Source organism: Lepisma saccharinum, chromosome 3 (assembly GCF_977018435.1).
Source record: "Lepisma saccharinum chromosome 3, izLepSacc3.1, whole genome shotgun sequence".
Lineage (NCBI taxonomy): Eukaryota > Metazoa > Arthropoda > Insecta > Zygentoma > Lepismatidae > Lepisma > Lepisma saccharinum.
The window spans coordinates 69,830,537-69,846,612 of record NC_139231.1 but is presented as its reverse complement, the minus strand read 5'-3'; the positions used below and the strand labels follow the sequence as shown (position 1 = coordinate 69,846,612).

At 38.6% G+C, this 16,076-nt stretch overlaps 1 protein-coding gene across 6 annotated transcripts in view; it reads right to left on the bottom strand.

The window, feature by feature from the left end:
• Positions 1-9,293: 9,293 nt before the first annotated feature.
• The window catches only part of LOC145985110 (HEAT repeat-containing protein 5B), a 164,536-nt gene continuing 157,753 nt past the window's right edge, over positions 9,294-16,076 (bottom strand). For all 6 annotated transcript variants that reach the window (XM_083118720.1, XM_083118721.1, XM_083118722.1 and 3 more), the window contains one exon: positions 9,294-14,761. In XM_083118720.1, coding sequence (XP_082974846.1) covers positions 14,588-14,761 — 174 coding nt within the window. In that variant the 3' untranslated portion in view covers positions 9,294-14,587. The remainder of the gene's footprint in view (positions 14,762-16,076) is intronic.

Below are 16,076 nucleotides of genomic sequence, written 5' to 3'. Positions count from 1 at the left end.
CAACACACTGTTCTACTGCGAACACCAGGGCCGTAGCCAGCCAGGGGCCAGGGGCATTGCCGTTACCCTCGTTTGGGGGGGGGGGGCAAGTACTTGGATAAACGTGCCAACAACAACAACAATCACAATAATAGTAATAAAAGTAGCATGAAAGGCATTATTATCCTCATAAATCATGCAAAAAGGGGGTGGAAGTCGGTTCTCACGCATTTGTGTTGAAACAGAGGATTAGAAATATTTTTTTTCAGCACGTCAATTTCACATTACCTAATAATGGAAAACAAGCACACAAACTGTTTTTGAAAGAAAGAAAGTGCATGATAAATGCATTCCAAATGTACATACATATAGCATGTAAAATTTCCATCTACAATATTTTCTTTTCACATGGAGCGACGTAAAATAAGAAATACATATGCTAACACTAAATTGTGTACATATTCAAAATTTCATTAAAGCATATATATTATATAAATACATTACATAATCAATTCATTCAACTCGTAACAAACCAACATTAATAGCAAATAATATCACGGGCCGCCATGGCAGTCTCTGTTTTAAAACTTTTCTCACTTAGATCGTTCGGCGCCCAGGGCCGACTCCCGCTACCCCCTTGCTACGGCATTGAACTTGACGAGACTATAATATTTTATAATATATTTCTACTTTCATAAAATTTAAAATCAAGGGGTTGCAATTACCCCTCCATTCCCCCTCTGCAGGTGCGCTTGGCCGTCTGGAAGGAAAATGCAAGAAAAATATGAAAATTAATTCCATCTTGAGTACCCTTTAGCCCTACTCTTAAATTCTGCTAGCCTGTTTTCTCTTGTACTTTAATGTTGGACCCACACCCTGGCCCCTCGGCTAGACTAAATTTCCGTCTAAGGTTGTGAGCAATGCCCCCTGCCCCCCTCTGGTTGCGCCACTGCGTGCCTTGTTAAGGCACCATGCAATGAAAAACAATTAGTCTTCAGTGAGGAGATTTTTGTTTGCTCGATCATTCATTTAGATAAATGAAGCTGTAATATTGCGTGCATTTCCTAGCAATAAGATAAAAACTGCTTACGCTGAACTGAAATCGCTAAGTATATAAATTCTCCTTGGAGGAGAGAGCTCCTCCTACGACTTCGTAGGATTTACGAGCTACGTAAGTAGGCATCACTGGCTGAAGCTGTCCACGTGGTGATGAAACACCTGGAGCGACACGCTGCCGGAGGGCTGTTTCCTTCTAGCAGGTTTTGCAGGCGCCCGGGTCTTGTTGAATGCCCAGTTACCTTGTACGCAGAGCGCCTTGAAGACCAAGAACCCGGGTAAAGACGCAAGTCGACTCGTTGCCGTGGGCAGGCGAGCAGGTATACCTGTCCTCGCGTGCAAGCGGGCAGCGGGTAGGTAAAAGGCAGACTATGCTGGGCTCTGCCTGCATCCACACATCGTAGCGCAATGTATGGAAGGATTGCTGGAATTAGTTTTGTGTAACGCTTTTTAAATCCATCTTGATTGTTTTTACATCACAAAAGTAGGAACCTTTCAGGGTAGATTTTAGTTTAGGAAATAAAAAAATAATCACACGGAGCCAGATCCGGTGAGTAGGCAGGATGTGACAACACAGAGTCGATTTAGGGCCAAAATGTTCTTCGCAATCACGTCTTGCGACTTGGGGCACTGTCATGAAGCAGACGCCAGCTGCCATCATCTCGATACTCGGGCCTCACACGTTTTATTCCTTGCATCAAACGTTTCAGTACCTCAAGATAAGCGGCAACAGTCTGTCTGAAATTTTAGTCTTCACTTTCTCAACCAATTTTGGTGTTCTCACCGTCCCTGCTACACCTGGATGCTCGTCGAGTTCAATTGGCTCCCGTCCTTCACTGAAACGCCTGAGCCATTCAAATACATGTGCACAGGATAAACATTTGTCCCTATAGACTTGCTACAACATGTAAAACTTTTCCGCAGCTTCACCCAAGAATGCACAAAACTTGATGTTTGCTCTTTGTTCCATGTTGAAATCACGACACGTGCCCACATTCAACAATGCCACAATCGGCAATGTCGCTCAAGTTCAACGAGCTCTGCGTCGATTATTCGTGAAATACCCGTTACTTGTTCGCACCAAAGATCACTTGCACAGCAGCGCCACCTACCGAGAAAAAAAATCAGTATCGATTTCAAATTGCCGCACTGTGTATGTGAACATTTCTAGTATAGATAATATTCATTAGTAAAATATAGATGTAATGAACACCAGAATACACTTATTTATTGCAACATTCTCATATCCCCAAGTATATGAGGCGTTGCGGATACGAAGGACGAACTCAACAAAAGTATATTTAGAGGAAAATGCGTTTCAAGTTGATGCGCGGGGAAAACTCAACAAAAAAACTTTGGAAATCACGCAGGAAACTTTCCGATCTACTCTTACCACGTTTTTGTGGAGTTCGCACTGTGCCTGACAACTTGAAATGCATTTCCCGCACAAGGTAAGTTTGTTGAGTTAGCCCTTCGTATCCGCAACGCCTCATATGTACTTAGTGAATTTTATTGGGTGGGCACAGGATTTTTTGGGTGGGCGCTTGCCCACCCATGTCACCGTCCCTGCCCACAGCCCACACACCTCATTGATAATGATAATAATCTAGTATGCAAATTGTTCGCTATCTTCAGCACAGTGACGATGGCCGAGTGGGGGCATGTTTACCATAGACAATGTAATTAAATCACAGCATGCATGTAAAGAATATGAACTTCAGGTGAAGATGTTCCAACGGCATGTACGCATGTGAACAAAGGCGTAACTTGGAAAGGCATGAAAGACACTGCTCCGCTCATTTTCAGGTTTATTAAAATTTACAAGGTAGTTTTAATTTTATTAGTCTCTGGGACTTAAAGTTCATGTCCCTCCAAACCAAAGTTGGGATTGTCGGGATTAAAAGAAAAATCCTGTCCCGACCAAAAAAATTCTGTTCCGCACACCCCTAATAACATTGATTACTGTATGAATCTTTGTCTGAAGAAAACCCTGCTAGAGTGTGGAAACGTTACATTTTTGTGTATATATTTTTTATACAATAAATTTTGGCTTGGTCAGCATTTGGAAGTTTTATTAACATGTTACCCTTACATTAATTTTTTACATATTGGAAACATATGAAGTTCCAAATATTACATTTATTGAATGTGTAAACTAATTTTATCTTAAATTTCTTGTCTATGATGTTGATGTGTTACAAGTTGCTTAAGTTATATCTTATGACAATAACAAAGAAAATTAAAATATATGTAGCTAAAAAACAGAAATCACACTGTATAAGCACAAGTTTCATTCCTAAATATGCAAATTTAAAATTTGACTTGCATATATCAGAAGGAAGGGGGTCATGCACCAGGCTGGTCGACTTGCGGTTTCTTGGTTTGAGTTTGTGTTTTAAGTCCACTTTATGCACAGTAAGGCTAATTGGGACTGGACCTACAGTTTGAAGTGGGACCCATTGACTTGTGTTTTCTCTTTCTCAGCAAGAGAGTTTGCCGTGTTACAGACACAAATGACTTATAGCATAACAATTTTAGCAAAAGTTGTGAAAAGGTAGAAACATTGTTTATTGTTCATTCTCAAGGTGAATACTGTACATTACTGGAGGGTCACTGCTCCTGTGTGCTATAGGGCCAACCACACTGCTCCTGTGTGCTATAGGGCCAACCACACATGCCATTATCACAATATTAAGGAATTTTAATACTCTATGGTTTTTGTTACTTCTGCCCCTTCAGCATCTCATTTTTGTGCAGGACTGAACCTGCAACCCCCTGATTACAAAAGGTAAAGTAACCACTATGCCACCAGGGATGTCCTCTACCATAACAGAGGGTGGAGGGAGTTAAAATGAATGTCTTCCCATTAGAGATTTTTGAAGTTTGCTTACAACAAAATTGTATTTCACAAGTATTGTTATGCCATAATTTTGCCAGGTCTCCCTGAAAGTGCAGTAACTACTGTTTGTTGCCATGTAATCAAAAGAGTCCAGGTGTGATTCCCAATGGAAGCACATTACACAGTGAATTGGATTCAGTAACCTTAAACTTTGGCCCTCCTCCCTCAAAGCAATTTTGCCTGTAGTGTCAGCCCTTCATGTTGATTTTAAAATTTTTAATTCCGTGATCAGTATGTGACCAATGAGTGAACCACATGATTAGATGCCGTAAGAACATCCTGGCCACCAATGGTTTGCATCATTAATGTTAATATTCCTTGCATGCCTACTGTTTAACAAGAACAAAAACATGAAACAATGTTAGTTCAATTGTGTGTGTGTGTGTGTGGGGGGGGGGGGATATAGCTGCCAGGTATTGAGTTTAGGATACTGCATTTTGGTATTTGTTGCATACGAAAAATAGATATAATACCGCATATAGTGCCAAAAAAGTGCTGAAGATGTAAACATTACTTGATACTAAAGATACTGCAAGTGTCGAATTAACAGAAAAGACAGATGAGCAGACCATGTGGCATGAATGGAGAGGACAGAAGAGTTTATAGGATTCTTGTTGGGACGCCTGATGGTAAGAGACCTGTAGGAAGGTCAAGATGAAGATGGAGAGATAACTTTGAGATGGAGCTAAAGGAAATCGGTAAGGATGGAATAGGGACACATGGAAGTCTTGTGTTGCTGCAGCGATAACCTTCAGGTTTAAGAATGCTAGTGTGTGTGTGTGTGTCAAAATAACAGAAAATACTAATTTTCAGTAAATCCGTGTTTTGGTATTGCCAATAGCAATGAGTTTCAGTATTTGAATATTAAAATTGCAGGGACATGGGTGTTCTTTGCGAGTGTGTCTGTATAAATTTTCTTTAATCATCACTCATCTTTATTGTGAAATTAGTCAAAAGTGAGAGAAAAGCAACATAAAATAACAAAAATGCAAATACACACAGTTCCATGTGATACAAGAATGTACACCTAACATAACGATGAAAAAAAATAGCGTAAGTGTTTGTGAAAAAATAAAACTTCACATGGCTTATAAATTGTATATTAAAAATTATTATTGTTGCATTTGTATTGAACTTAGTTTAAATCCCAAACAGTGCTCGAAGTGGAAATTTCTAGCTGGGGGGATCCTTGTTTGAATTTGAGGATAGGAGGGAAGATGCATGTATAGAACAAAGTGGAGACAATGTAGTATGTAGGAGATGCTTTATGAAAATTTTCTCAAACATTATTTATGCAAAACAAATGTTGTCCAATCAAATTTGGGTTAAGGAGTTCTTAGTGCATACAACCATTGATTGATTTAGTTTTACTTCACTTTTCTGCCACTTTTAGCCAATTTCAAAGATGAGAATGAGTGATGATATGATGAAACTGATGAAGGGACACTCACAAAGAACACCCATGCCCAGGCTGGGACTCAAACCCAGGACCCCTGGCATCGAAACATGTTGTGCTACCCACTCCACATAGAGGTCGGCTAGTGTATACAACCATCTGGATAATCCATATATTCAGATAAAATTGCATCTAGATTTGGGTATTCTAGCATGCACATATTTGCTCACCATACACCTGCATCAAACGCTGTAGTGAACTTTGCTACTTATGTTATACGTGGGTGACACTAAAAGTTTTTAGATGCGGCAACACTGATTGCAGCAATACATTGTCTCTAGGATATGTTGACGTTAGTAGTCTGTGAAGTGTGATAATGCTGCAGAATTTATAGTTTTTAATTGTTGTCTCCCAGAAATTAGTCAATTATTGTCGTGTGTGTACAGTAAAATGGATTTAACATGGGAGCACTTCAGAGCAATGATTTTTTACTATTTTCGAGCAGGTTTAACGCAGCAGCAATGTTATGAAAGGCTCCGAAATGCATTTCAGGAGGAAGCCCCATGCCGTGCGACTGTGTTTAATTGGTTTTTAGAATTTCGACGTGGACGTCAGAAACTCAGTGATGAATTACGTGATGGTCGTCCTGTGACAGCAACTTCTCAAGAAAACGTCGACAGAGTGCATCGCATGATAGAGGAGGATAACCGGGTGACATATGCAGTTATTAGTGCAACACTGGGTATTGGTATGAGTCAGGTTCAAACGATCCTGCATGACCGCCTTGGTGTCAGGAAGCTCTGTGCCAGATGGATCCCACACCATCTTACTCAGGAGCAAAAGCAGGCACGGGTCACATGGTGCATGAAAATGCTGGACAAATTTAACCAAGGAGAATCAAATGCAGTGTATGACATCGTAACAGGTGACGAAAGTTGGGTGTACTGTTATGAACCCGAGAGCAAACGACAGTCGACGCAGTGGATATTCCCAGATGAAGACCCACCAACAAAAGTCAGGAAGGGATGAAGTGTTTTCAAACAAATGGTTGCCACTTTCTTCAGTCGGACGGGCCATATTGCAACAGTGCCGCTACAGGGACGTCGGCCCGTTAATGCTGAATGGTACACTACGGTTTGTTTACTGGAGATCGTACGGAAAGTTCGTGAAAAACGCCCACGAAGTCGCATTATTGTGCATCAAGACAATGCGCGCAGCCATTCAGCAGTACGAACAATTGAATTCTTCAAAGCCTCCAACATCGAAGAAATGACTCATCCTCCTTACAGTCCCGACCTCGCCCCTTGTAATTTCTTCCTGTTCCCTAAAATCAAGGATACATTACGAGGTTCTTCATTTCCTACTCCCGAGGAGGCAGTCACCGCCTTCGTTCAGTGCATTCAAGAGGTGCCTGCAGATGTGTGGTCCCAGTGCTTTCACACTTGGTTTGAGCGGATGAACAAGTGTATCAACTGTCATTGAGAATACTTTGAAAAATTATAGCATTCATACTTTTGGTCCCCAGTGTTTTACTTGCGCGTGTCTAAAAACTTTTATAGTGTGACCTATCGTATTTCACACCATTTTCTTTGAGTTTTGATCAATGGTCTGCCTTCTGACGGTTCTGTAATTGATATTCACTGCAATCAATGAAAGAAAAACTGATATCTAGGATGCAGATTTGTAGGCACTAAAAACTTGTAAATTAGGCAGGCAAATAGGCTGCAAAGATAATACAAGGGTCATTCAGAAAGCAAAAAAAAATATTGCTACACAAAGATATTTATTCATAATACTTCAGAAAGAGAGTATACATGTTTTGCCACATATCTTCATGTATTTTTTTTACATAGTTGCCTTGGACATTGAGGCATTTGTCGTACCTCAACACCAGTTACCTCCTTGTACCACATAGCCACTTGGTGATTCAACCACTCCACGACATCAGCTTGTAGGTCTTCATAATCTACAAAACATTTACCTGCAAGGCAGTGGCGTGGCAGCTGCCCCCACAGGGAGGAGGGGGGGGGGGGGCAAGCTGTAGGCACCCTGCTATGTTCTCTCTCTGTGATCCTGAAATGTTATATAATCCCAGAAATTCAGCACTTACTCTTATTTAAAAAATGGATTTACGAAACAGAAAGTTGCTTCCCAGTAACATATCGTATGACGTCTGCAATAATAAGCAGTGGTGTGTCGTCTCAGCCAGAGGGGCCTGGGCAACTTGCCATTATGGGTCTTCTCCGAAATTCAAAATCAAGTTACTTGCTCATAGATGGCAATCAATAGGAAACTTCTCTCATCTCATACCTTGATAGCTAAGTGGTTTTCTAATAGTAGTGTAGTGTAATGTAGTATAGTTGTGAATCAAGTAGAAAGATTCAGTTGCTCAACCGATCAATGCCTTATTGTTACACAGTACCTAAACAAACTTGATAATTTATGATTTTTTTATTACCAGTAATATTACATGATATTTAAAATGTAACTTCTCACCAAATGTACCCCCCCCCCCAAAGCCTCAGCATGAGATTGAAATAAGATCTGAGATAAATTTCCCCCATTGTCCACACCTATTACAGTTTACTTCAAAGAGGCCCAAAAACTCAGGATGATGAGCCCAGGGGCAATATTCTGTTTGCCCTTCGGTCCAGTAGCTCCAATTCTGCCATGCAGGGTATACAATGTATACAGTGCTCAAAGTGATCCAATCTCTCCAATCAGCATTTCATTTGAGTGACAAATTTTCAGTGAACAAAGTTCAGTCGCTGCTTAATTTTCTATCTCTCAAGACTTGAGTCCGCCTCTATTTCTTAGCAGCAGATTGCAATTGTAGAGGTCCAGTTCAACCCCTGTCATTGAAATGATAAGTTTGCTCGAGTATATAACTCACTATTAGTATTTGAAGCGTAATGTGAGCGACTCCTACGTTGAATCTTGGCCTGACATAGCCACATGGCGGCTTTGTGGGCTGAAGGTGCAACCACTTCTAAGTCCAAAAAAGGAGTGTTTACTATCCCTTAAACAATTTCCCCAAACAGTATTTTTTTAAATATAAGTGTATTATATGTAGCCTACATTAAAAAAAAAGTTTCGAACAAGAAAAATACAAAGGATCACAAAGTAGTTGGCTGTGTGAAGCCTCCACCCTCCTTAAAAAAAGAATCCTGGCTGTGCCAGTGCGTTGAAGTAAGAGAAAATATTTCTAATTTCTTCATCCAGTTATTTATCAGATTCAGACCACCAATAACTTTTCACCAAATGAAGTTACATGAAATTTGATTTCAGATTTGACATTCTGACGAAATTCTAGCCTATGGTCATGTATCACATGACCCACCTATCATTTTAAATAAAGAAGTTGAATTCAAGATGGTGGCACCAATATGGTGGTCCTCCCCGTGACATACTCCAAAAGGTGTCCCCCTAGGCCTATTTCGTATCGCCCATATCAAATTCCATGAAAATACATCACTGCGTATTTTACAAGGGGTGCTAAGGGATACACCCTGTATATAAGATTGATACACAACTTGCAGGCAGTGTATATAGTTCCTATACACAGCTCCTTTGACCACAAATGTGTGTATGGGTTCCCTGGCCTCCTGGAAAGGCTGTGCAGTCTAGGTTTCCGAGTTTTCTCACATGGTATGGAGTCAATTTTTGACAGCAACTAAAAAGTGTATCATACAGGCCATGTGCATAATAATTATGTACACCATGAAAAATAATTCAGGCCTGCTTCAAAGTAAAAGGAAAAATTTGACCTGGCAGTTAAAGTTTATGTAAGATATTTACATACTTACATAAATATCCCATTTCAAGCATGTCAATCTCACAGAGTTCTCTTCAAAATATAAATAAGATCACACATTAGATAATCACAATATAAAAATAATTCATCATTTATGAGGGTGGATCAAATGAAAACGGTGCCACAGAATGAAATCAACAAGGTTTATTTCAAACGTAATCTCCAAAGTTACACAAGCACTTGTCCCACTGTTTCACCAAGCAGTGAATACCCTGCTCATAGAACTCCTTTGGCTGAGATCGGAACCAGTTGCGAACATTGTCAATGACGTAATTGTCCGAGTGGAAGCACCGAACATTCAATGCCTTTTTTAACGGACCAAAGATATGGAAGTCACATGGCGATAGATCAGGGCTATACGGTGGGTGTTCCAACACTGATCACCCAAACATCGCCAACGTGTTCTTTGTAACAGCTGGCATATGTGGTCACATGTTGTCATGCAGCAAAACCACTCCAGAGGACCAGAGGCCAGGCCATTTGGCCTTGATTGCTGCATGCAAATGGTGGAGGGTATTGCAGTAACAAGCAGCGTTGATCGTTTGACCATGGTCCAGGAATTCACTAGGCGAGTACATTATGCAGTAGGGGTTTCCTTCCTTACCTCCCACTCTACCTCTATGCAGGGTTTTCGGCACACACATACACAAATATAACCATATACATCCACTGTTCAGTTTTCATTTGATCCACCCTATTAAAAACAAAATACCAGGTGTGGCTAGAAAAAAACCGGATTGATATTGCTGTCGACAAAAGGCAAGCACGTCAAGCTCAAGCGGTGCATGAGTGTATAACGTGATATCCTGCCTATCGACTGTGTGATTGCCCACTGTGCACGGTAGTCAGTTCCACTGTAGCTTGTGGACGAAGTGAACCGTACATCTGTGCTACGTCGGAAAAATGTTAAGTGTGAAAGTGGAACAGAGTATCACTGTGAAGTTTCTTATGAAACGCGAAAAATCCACCACAGAAGGAAGGAAGCATACGGAGATGAGTGTTTATCACGCAAGTGTTTGAGGGGTTTCAAAGGTTTAAAGAGGGACGAGAAGTGACCACGGATGACTTGCGTCCTGGACGGCCTTGCACGTCAAAAACGGAATTATACATTGCAAATGTCGGTGAATTGATTCGAATTGGGTACCCGAAGGTCAAACTGTCAACCAACATTATTTCATTATGGTGCTGACGACCCTTTGTGAGCAACTAAGAAGATGACGACCTGATTTGTGGAAAAGCAAGTAATGGATTCTTCATCAGGAAAATGCTCCTGCCCACATGGCATTGTCCGTCAAGGTTCTTTTGGCCAATCATGGGATCCCAGTGTTAGAACATCCACCCTATTTGCCGGATCTTGCTCCATGTGACTTTTTTTTATTCCCAAAGGTCAAATTAGCACTGAAAGGAACCACATTTACGACCGTAGGATCTGTGAAAAGAAAAGCAACGGAGGTAATGAACATGGTTTCAGAAAATGATTTCCAGCAATGGAAGATTCATATGGAGTGGTGTATCGATAGTACAGGGGAGTACTTTGAAGGGGATAACGTTCGTATTGTACAAAATAACCAATAAAAGATTTTGTAGCATGAATCTGGTTTCTTTCTAGCCACAGCTCGTACATCTTTCCACAAAATATAGGTGTAAAATGAATGTATGTTGTGAATTTTGTATAATTCCCAGGATATGTATGTTCTGCAAATGTTTCATGTGGCACTTTTTGCAGACTCCACCTGCCTGCTGGAAAAGTATTGGCATGTATCAGGGATTGAATTTGAACTGATACTGCTAGTTGGTCAATACCAAATTATCAGCATGAGCTCAGTGCTAACATGAAGTGCTCTTGGAATTAAAGGAATTGAAGGGCTCGGATGTAAAACATGGTAAGTGACATTTTGTCAATTTTTGACTTACAAAGTAAAATGTCCCATCCTTCAATTTGAGTGAAATTGGTACACACAACACGAAAACAATTTATCTACAGTATAGCTTCTATTAACCTTCTTTCTTAATGAACTCAAAAATGACCAAAATGTCACACACCATGTTTTACACCCGAGCCCTTCAATTCATAAAAAATAATAATTCACTTGAAAAAGTGCATAATATACTTTCATCATGTGTTGCATTAAATACCAAAAATGTATGGCATATGACCAGTACTGTTGCATTATAAAACCTGGTGTAAGGCCGTTTCTCAGAAGTCCCAGGTAGGACCACCACCAGCTGTTGGGAAACAAGAAAAAAATGTGTCCACAGTGGATTAGAAAAGTTACTACTTTAATTTAAAATCTCTTCAAATCATGTTAAGTCTATTGGTAAAGGATAGCACAAAACATCTTCAAGCAGTACTATTTACAAAATACAGCTTACTTTATAGCCAACTTCGGTTTACATAATGTTGGTTACATACATTACTATACAGTCTCATTAATCTAGTTATAAAAAAGGAGCAGAGGTGTACCCTGGTGAAATCTATATACACATGATCACACTGTGCAAGCATTGAAAGAGTAATGCTAACATTTCATTATTTTCTTCCATTTTCCACTCTGAATAAATAAATATGCTTAATGTCAACAATATACATAAATCTGGGTTTTCGCTAAAAAATATAAGGATGCTAAAGCAACCAAAAACAACCAACAAATTCTATCCAACAGTTAATATTCTCTGTAAATCATCTATTTCATCAGTCATTGTCAATTTAACTACGTAAAGCATACGTAAAATAAATTTCATACATTTTCTAGTATTGTTACAGGAACACTTGTTTACTTCCAGTCATATTTTTGATATATTTATCTTTATACATGCTCATAAATATCCAACATTTTGACTACATATTTCTCTTATTGCCCTATCCAGATACCTTTACTATACATGGAATACATTGTATGAAAGATCACTTTTTTTAAACAAGTAGGTACAATTAATCTCTTATACAACATAATATACGATAATTTGACAATTATACAGGTATAATTCAAATTACATGACCTCCTCTAATATCTTACACTAGTACATATTTTTTCTTCATTATTTTATCCAGTAGTCTCAGACATTTATTTTTAAAGCAAACATCACAGTCTGTACCCACTCAGACACTTCAAAATTCTAACTCAGCTTTATTGACTGGTCAACTGTGTCGCAGGAGGATTGGAAGAAAGTAAACTGAAGTTACGTATTACTAAGAATAATTACTATGTATAATGTGATTTCTGTACTGCTGCTGTTATTCTTTTGTACGGCACAACACCATTCATTCTCAAACATATTTGAAAGGCATATTTCATATAATGTTAGAATAATTTGGGGGAGGGGGGGGGGTTGTAAATCCCTTTAAACCATTTGCCTCACAATTTTCACCACTAACAGTTTTCATCGACTCAGATTTTAATGTTCCCTAGAGTTATTCACATAAGGTTTAATAGAAATAAGACTACTGCGTATGTTCATACGAAATTTTGCATTTATCATGCAAAATACCTATTTTTACAGTGCATGGTATTTCAAAATGATGTCTTTGTGTGGTGCAATGCAAAATATTGAAGAAAGAAGGGAAAGAAAGTCCACATTTCTTGCACTGTCCTGTTATCTCGTTTCTTTCCTACTTTAACATGCACCCATTCGCTAGGAGGTTCCTTTTCTCAGAAGCAGAGATATGAATGAGAACTGTGCTCAGCTCTCCTGCAGACTTGGGGAGATTTCACACTCTGTGTTGCTTGTCAAATCTCAAATGTAGGCTTGTGCAACATGTCATATTGCTATGATATGAAATGTTGCTGTTGAAGCTTCCTTAGGAGCGCCAATATTCTGCAGGATATTCTGAACAATGGGTAAGTCTTTAACGTTTAACTTGATTTTTTAGCCACATAATTTGATCTACATGCAAACTTATCTGTTCCTGCCCTGATGAAGGTGGGTTCGAACATTCGGATCTAAGTTGAATACATCAGCAATTTTACTATTTATGATGCTGGCAATACATGGCTTAAAGTTCAATCTTTGTGATTTTCTCATGGTTAAAATGAAATAGGCAAAAAGAATAGACAACATGATTCACTTTTTTTTAATGTGGCACCTACAATTGCCACTGTACCAAGTGATTCTAGAATCATTCCTAAGTTCCTACAGACGGTTCTGTCACTTTGTTGAGCAAGTTTCTGAATACTAATTGTAACATGCTACATGCAAAAATTGTCTATGCATGTCAGATGAGCCTTATTTTTGTCCTTGGATCATATACTTGTATTTTAGAGAATCTGCTATGCAATTATCTATATTTGCAGCCTCTGTGATAGGTTAACTAGTTACTGTAATTGCAACATTGTGATATTTCATTGCAAGAAGCCATTCAACATTGAGAGACACAATACTCATGCATGTGAGCTAATCTATCTACACTTTCCTATATTTATCCCTTCTTGCATTACCTTTATTGAATTGTATCTATGGTTTTTACTTCTTTGTTGTTTAAAGAGCACTTTGAATATCTAGAGTGTATTCTGATGTATTGTCAAATATATTTACAGCAAAATCAAGTTTCATATTGCAGGTCAATATTAACATATCTCAAATTCTTCTCACTCTGCCTAAAAACTGCTGCAAGACTACTTTTAAGGTTTGGTCCAAGGTCTGTTCTGTACGTCCATGTGACATAAAATGAGCACACATGTGCAGTCAGGACCAAGGTTGGTAACGCTGCATGTTGCACAAAAAACACTTTTTCCAAAACTATGCACATATTATTCTTCCCTACATATTTATAAAGATAACAGAAGAAAATATGCCAATATGTGAAAAAATGTTTATAAATATGTGTATTTTCAAGCACAAGGCAAATGACAATTTCTCGTGTCAAACTGATCTATCTGCTTTTGTGTATGTTACTGCTTTCAGTTTTCCATAGATATACCAAACAGGCATATTTATTTCAGGTTCAAAATTATATATTTTTAATATTTATGCTCAAATATTAACATGTTGAAATTGAATTGTCAACTAATATATTTAACATGCCTTTTTGTCCAATACCAGTAAAATACTACAAGCACCAACAGGAGTGCTGAGAAACAACAGTTGTACTTAGTTTAAATGTTGCTTCATACTTATTATTTCTCTATGTTCTACTGTTCTTAGAAGAACTGCATTTTGTACAAATTAACATTGTTACAACAGCAATACAGATATCACATTACTGGTTTATAATTTGCCTTAGCTTACACAATGAAGACGGGATCTGGAATGAACAAAGTTGCTTGAATCCACATTTGCTCGTACATGGTCCCTGCTAGATTCAGTACAATCTGTATAACAAACAAGAGACAAAATCTGTACTGAAGCTAGCTTAATATTCCTACTGCATTTTTCCCATGCATTTTGTGTTGCTTTTGTGCATTACTGGGCTTAATAACTGTGAGCACTGAACGTTTCAGAAGGCTTAGGCAGAGAAATTGCTGAAATCCGTTTTCAACTTTATGGTGGGGGTTTGGGAAGAAACTGGCTTCACTGAGGCTGCCTCCATCTTGGCCTTCTGTGTCTCTTGGTTTGTTCTCACAGCCGTTTCCAGTTTTGTCCGTAGTTCGGTGGACTGTGACATCAGTGTCTTGAACTCCTGTAAATATAGAGTCACTAATCAAAATATCCACCCTCACAGACGTTGGAAGTAACTTTATGCACCTAGAATACTTACATGTTTGAAAACAAAGATTTAAAAATGGAATAACTTTTTTTCTACAACTTGTTTTTAATCACCAACACTTTCAACTCTAGGTTGCTGGTAGAGGTCACTGAAATTAATTAAAAACAAATCTAGAATAACCCAGAAAAAAGGAAAGTGCATGTTACTACCACTGAAGTGATATAAGTTCTTTTACTGTTATTGATACTGAAAACTGTGGCATTTAAAAAAAACAACTGATTTTCAAGGTCAGAAAATCAACATCATCATTAGTTAGTGCTTCAGTATCCAGGTAGCTGGTGTCCAGTTTGCACTTGTTTGTGAAGAGTTAAGTTGTTAACAAGTGTTTCAGAGGGTGTTGTTTTAGTTTACGTATTACTGGTGCTTTTATGCAGTCTCATAATGTCACGCTATACATACAACTTAAAACAACAAATTTTTATGTATGACTCTTATGTAATTACAAATCCTTGTAGAGAAATTAGAAGGCATTATGAGACGGTGTTTGAAAACTTGTGAACAAATTTAGGGAAACAGGATCTGCTCTTGATAAGAAGCGAAGGGTGAAATGACATGTGCTTACTGAGGAGAATCAGACAACGTTGGGACAAGATTGGATTGTGTGGAAGTAGGAGGACAACATTTCCAACACCTCTTGTAACAAGGCACAGGCTTATTTTAATTGTAACCGTCAATGTAATTCTAAGAGCTTATTTCATTACATAGATAGCGGTTCCAGTTACGTGGATGTTGCATCCAGTTTGCCAGCAGATGCACTCTCATTGTCCGGCATGATAGCCACTGCTCAATGGCCAACTCGACCGTGAAAGGCACTGTACCTTTTGTTTTTCTACTGTATGACGACTCGGAACTATGGTTGGGCTATTTACTGATTTTTTTTGCATAAATATCCAATATGGGCATATAAAAGGATTTTTTTTCATTTTAAACATAACTCATCATGCTGATTATATTTTTTTGTAGTTTGTAATAGAGACCTACTAGAAATGTGAATAAAAGCAGTCAATTATTTTTTAAAACATTTTGTGTGTGTGTTACCTCTGTACCTTAGTGAAAAGAACTGACTTTATTCCAGTTCTCTGGAGATAACAGTAGGTGAGATAATCCAATTTCAGCAAAGCTCTTAAATGTGCATATGTGATAAAAATGCCAAACATTGGTAAACAAAAAATAATTGAAATAAAAGAAGACCTATTTTAAACTAACAACATATCAGGGTTGAGCAACC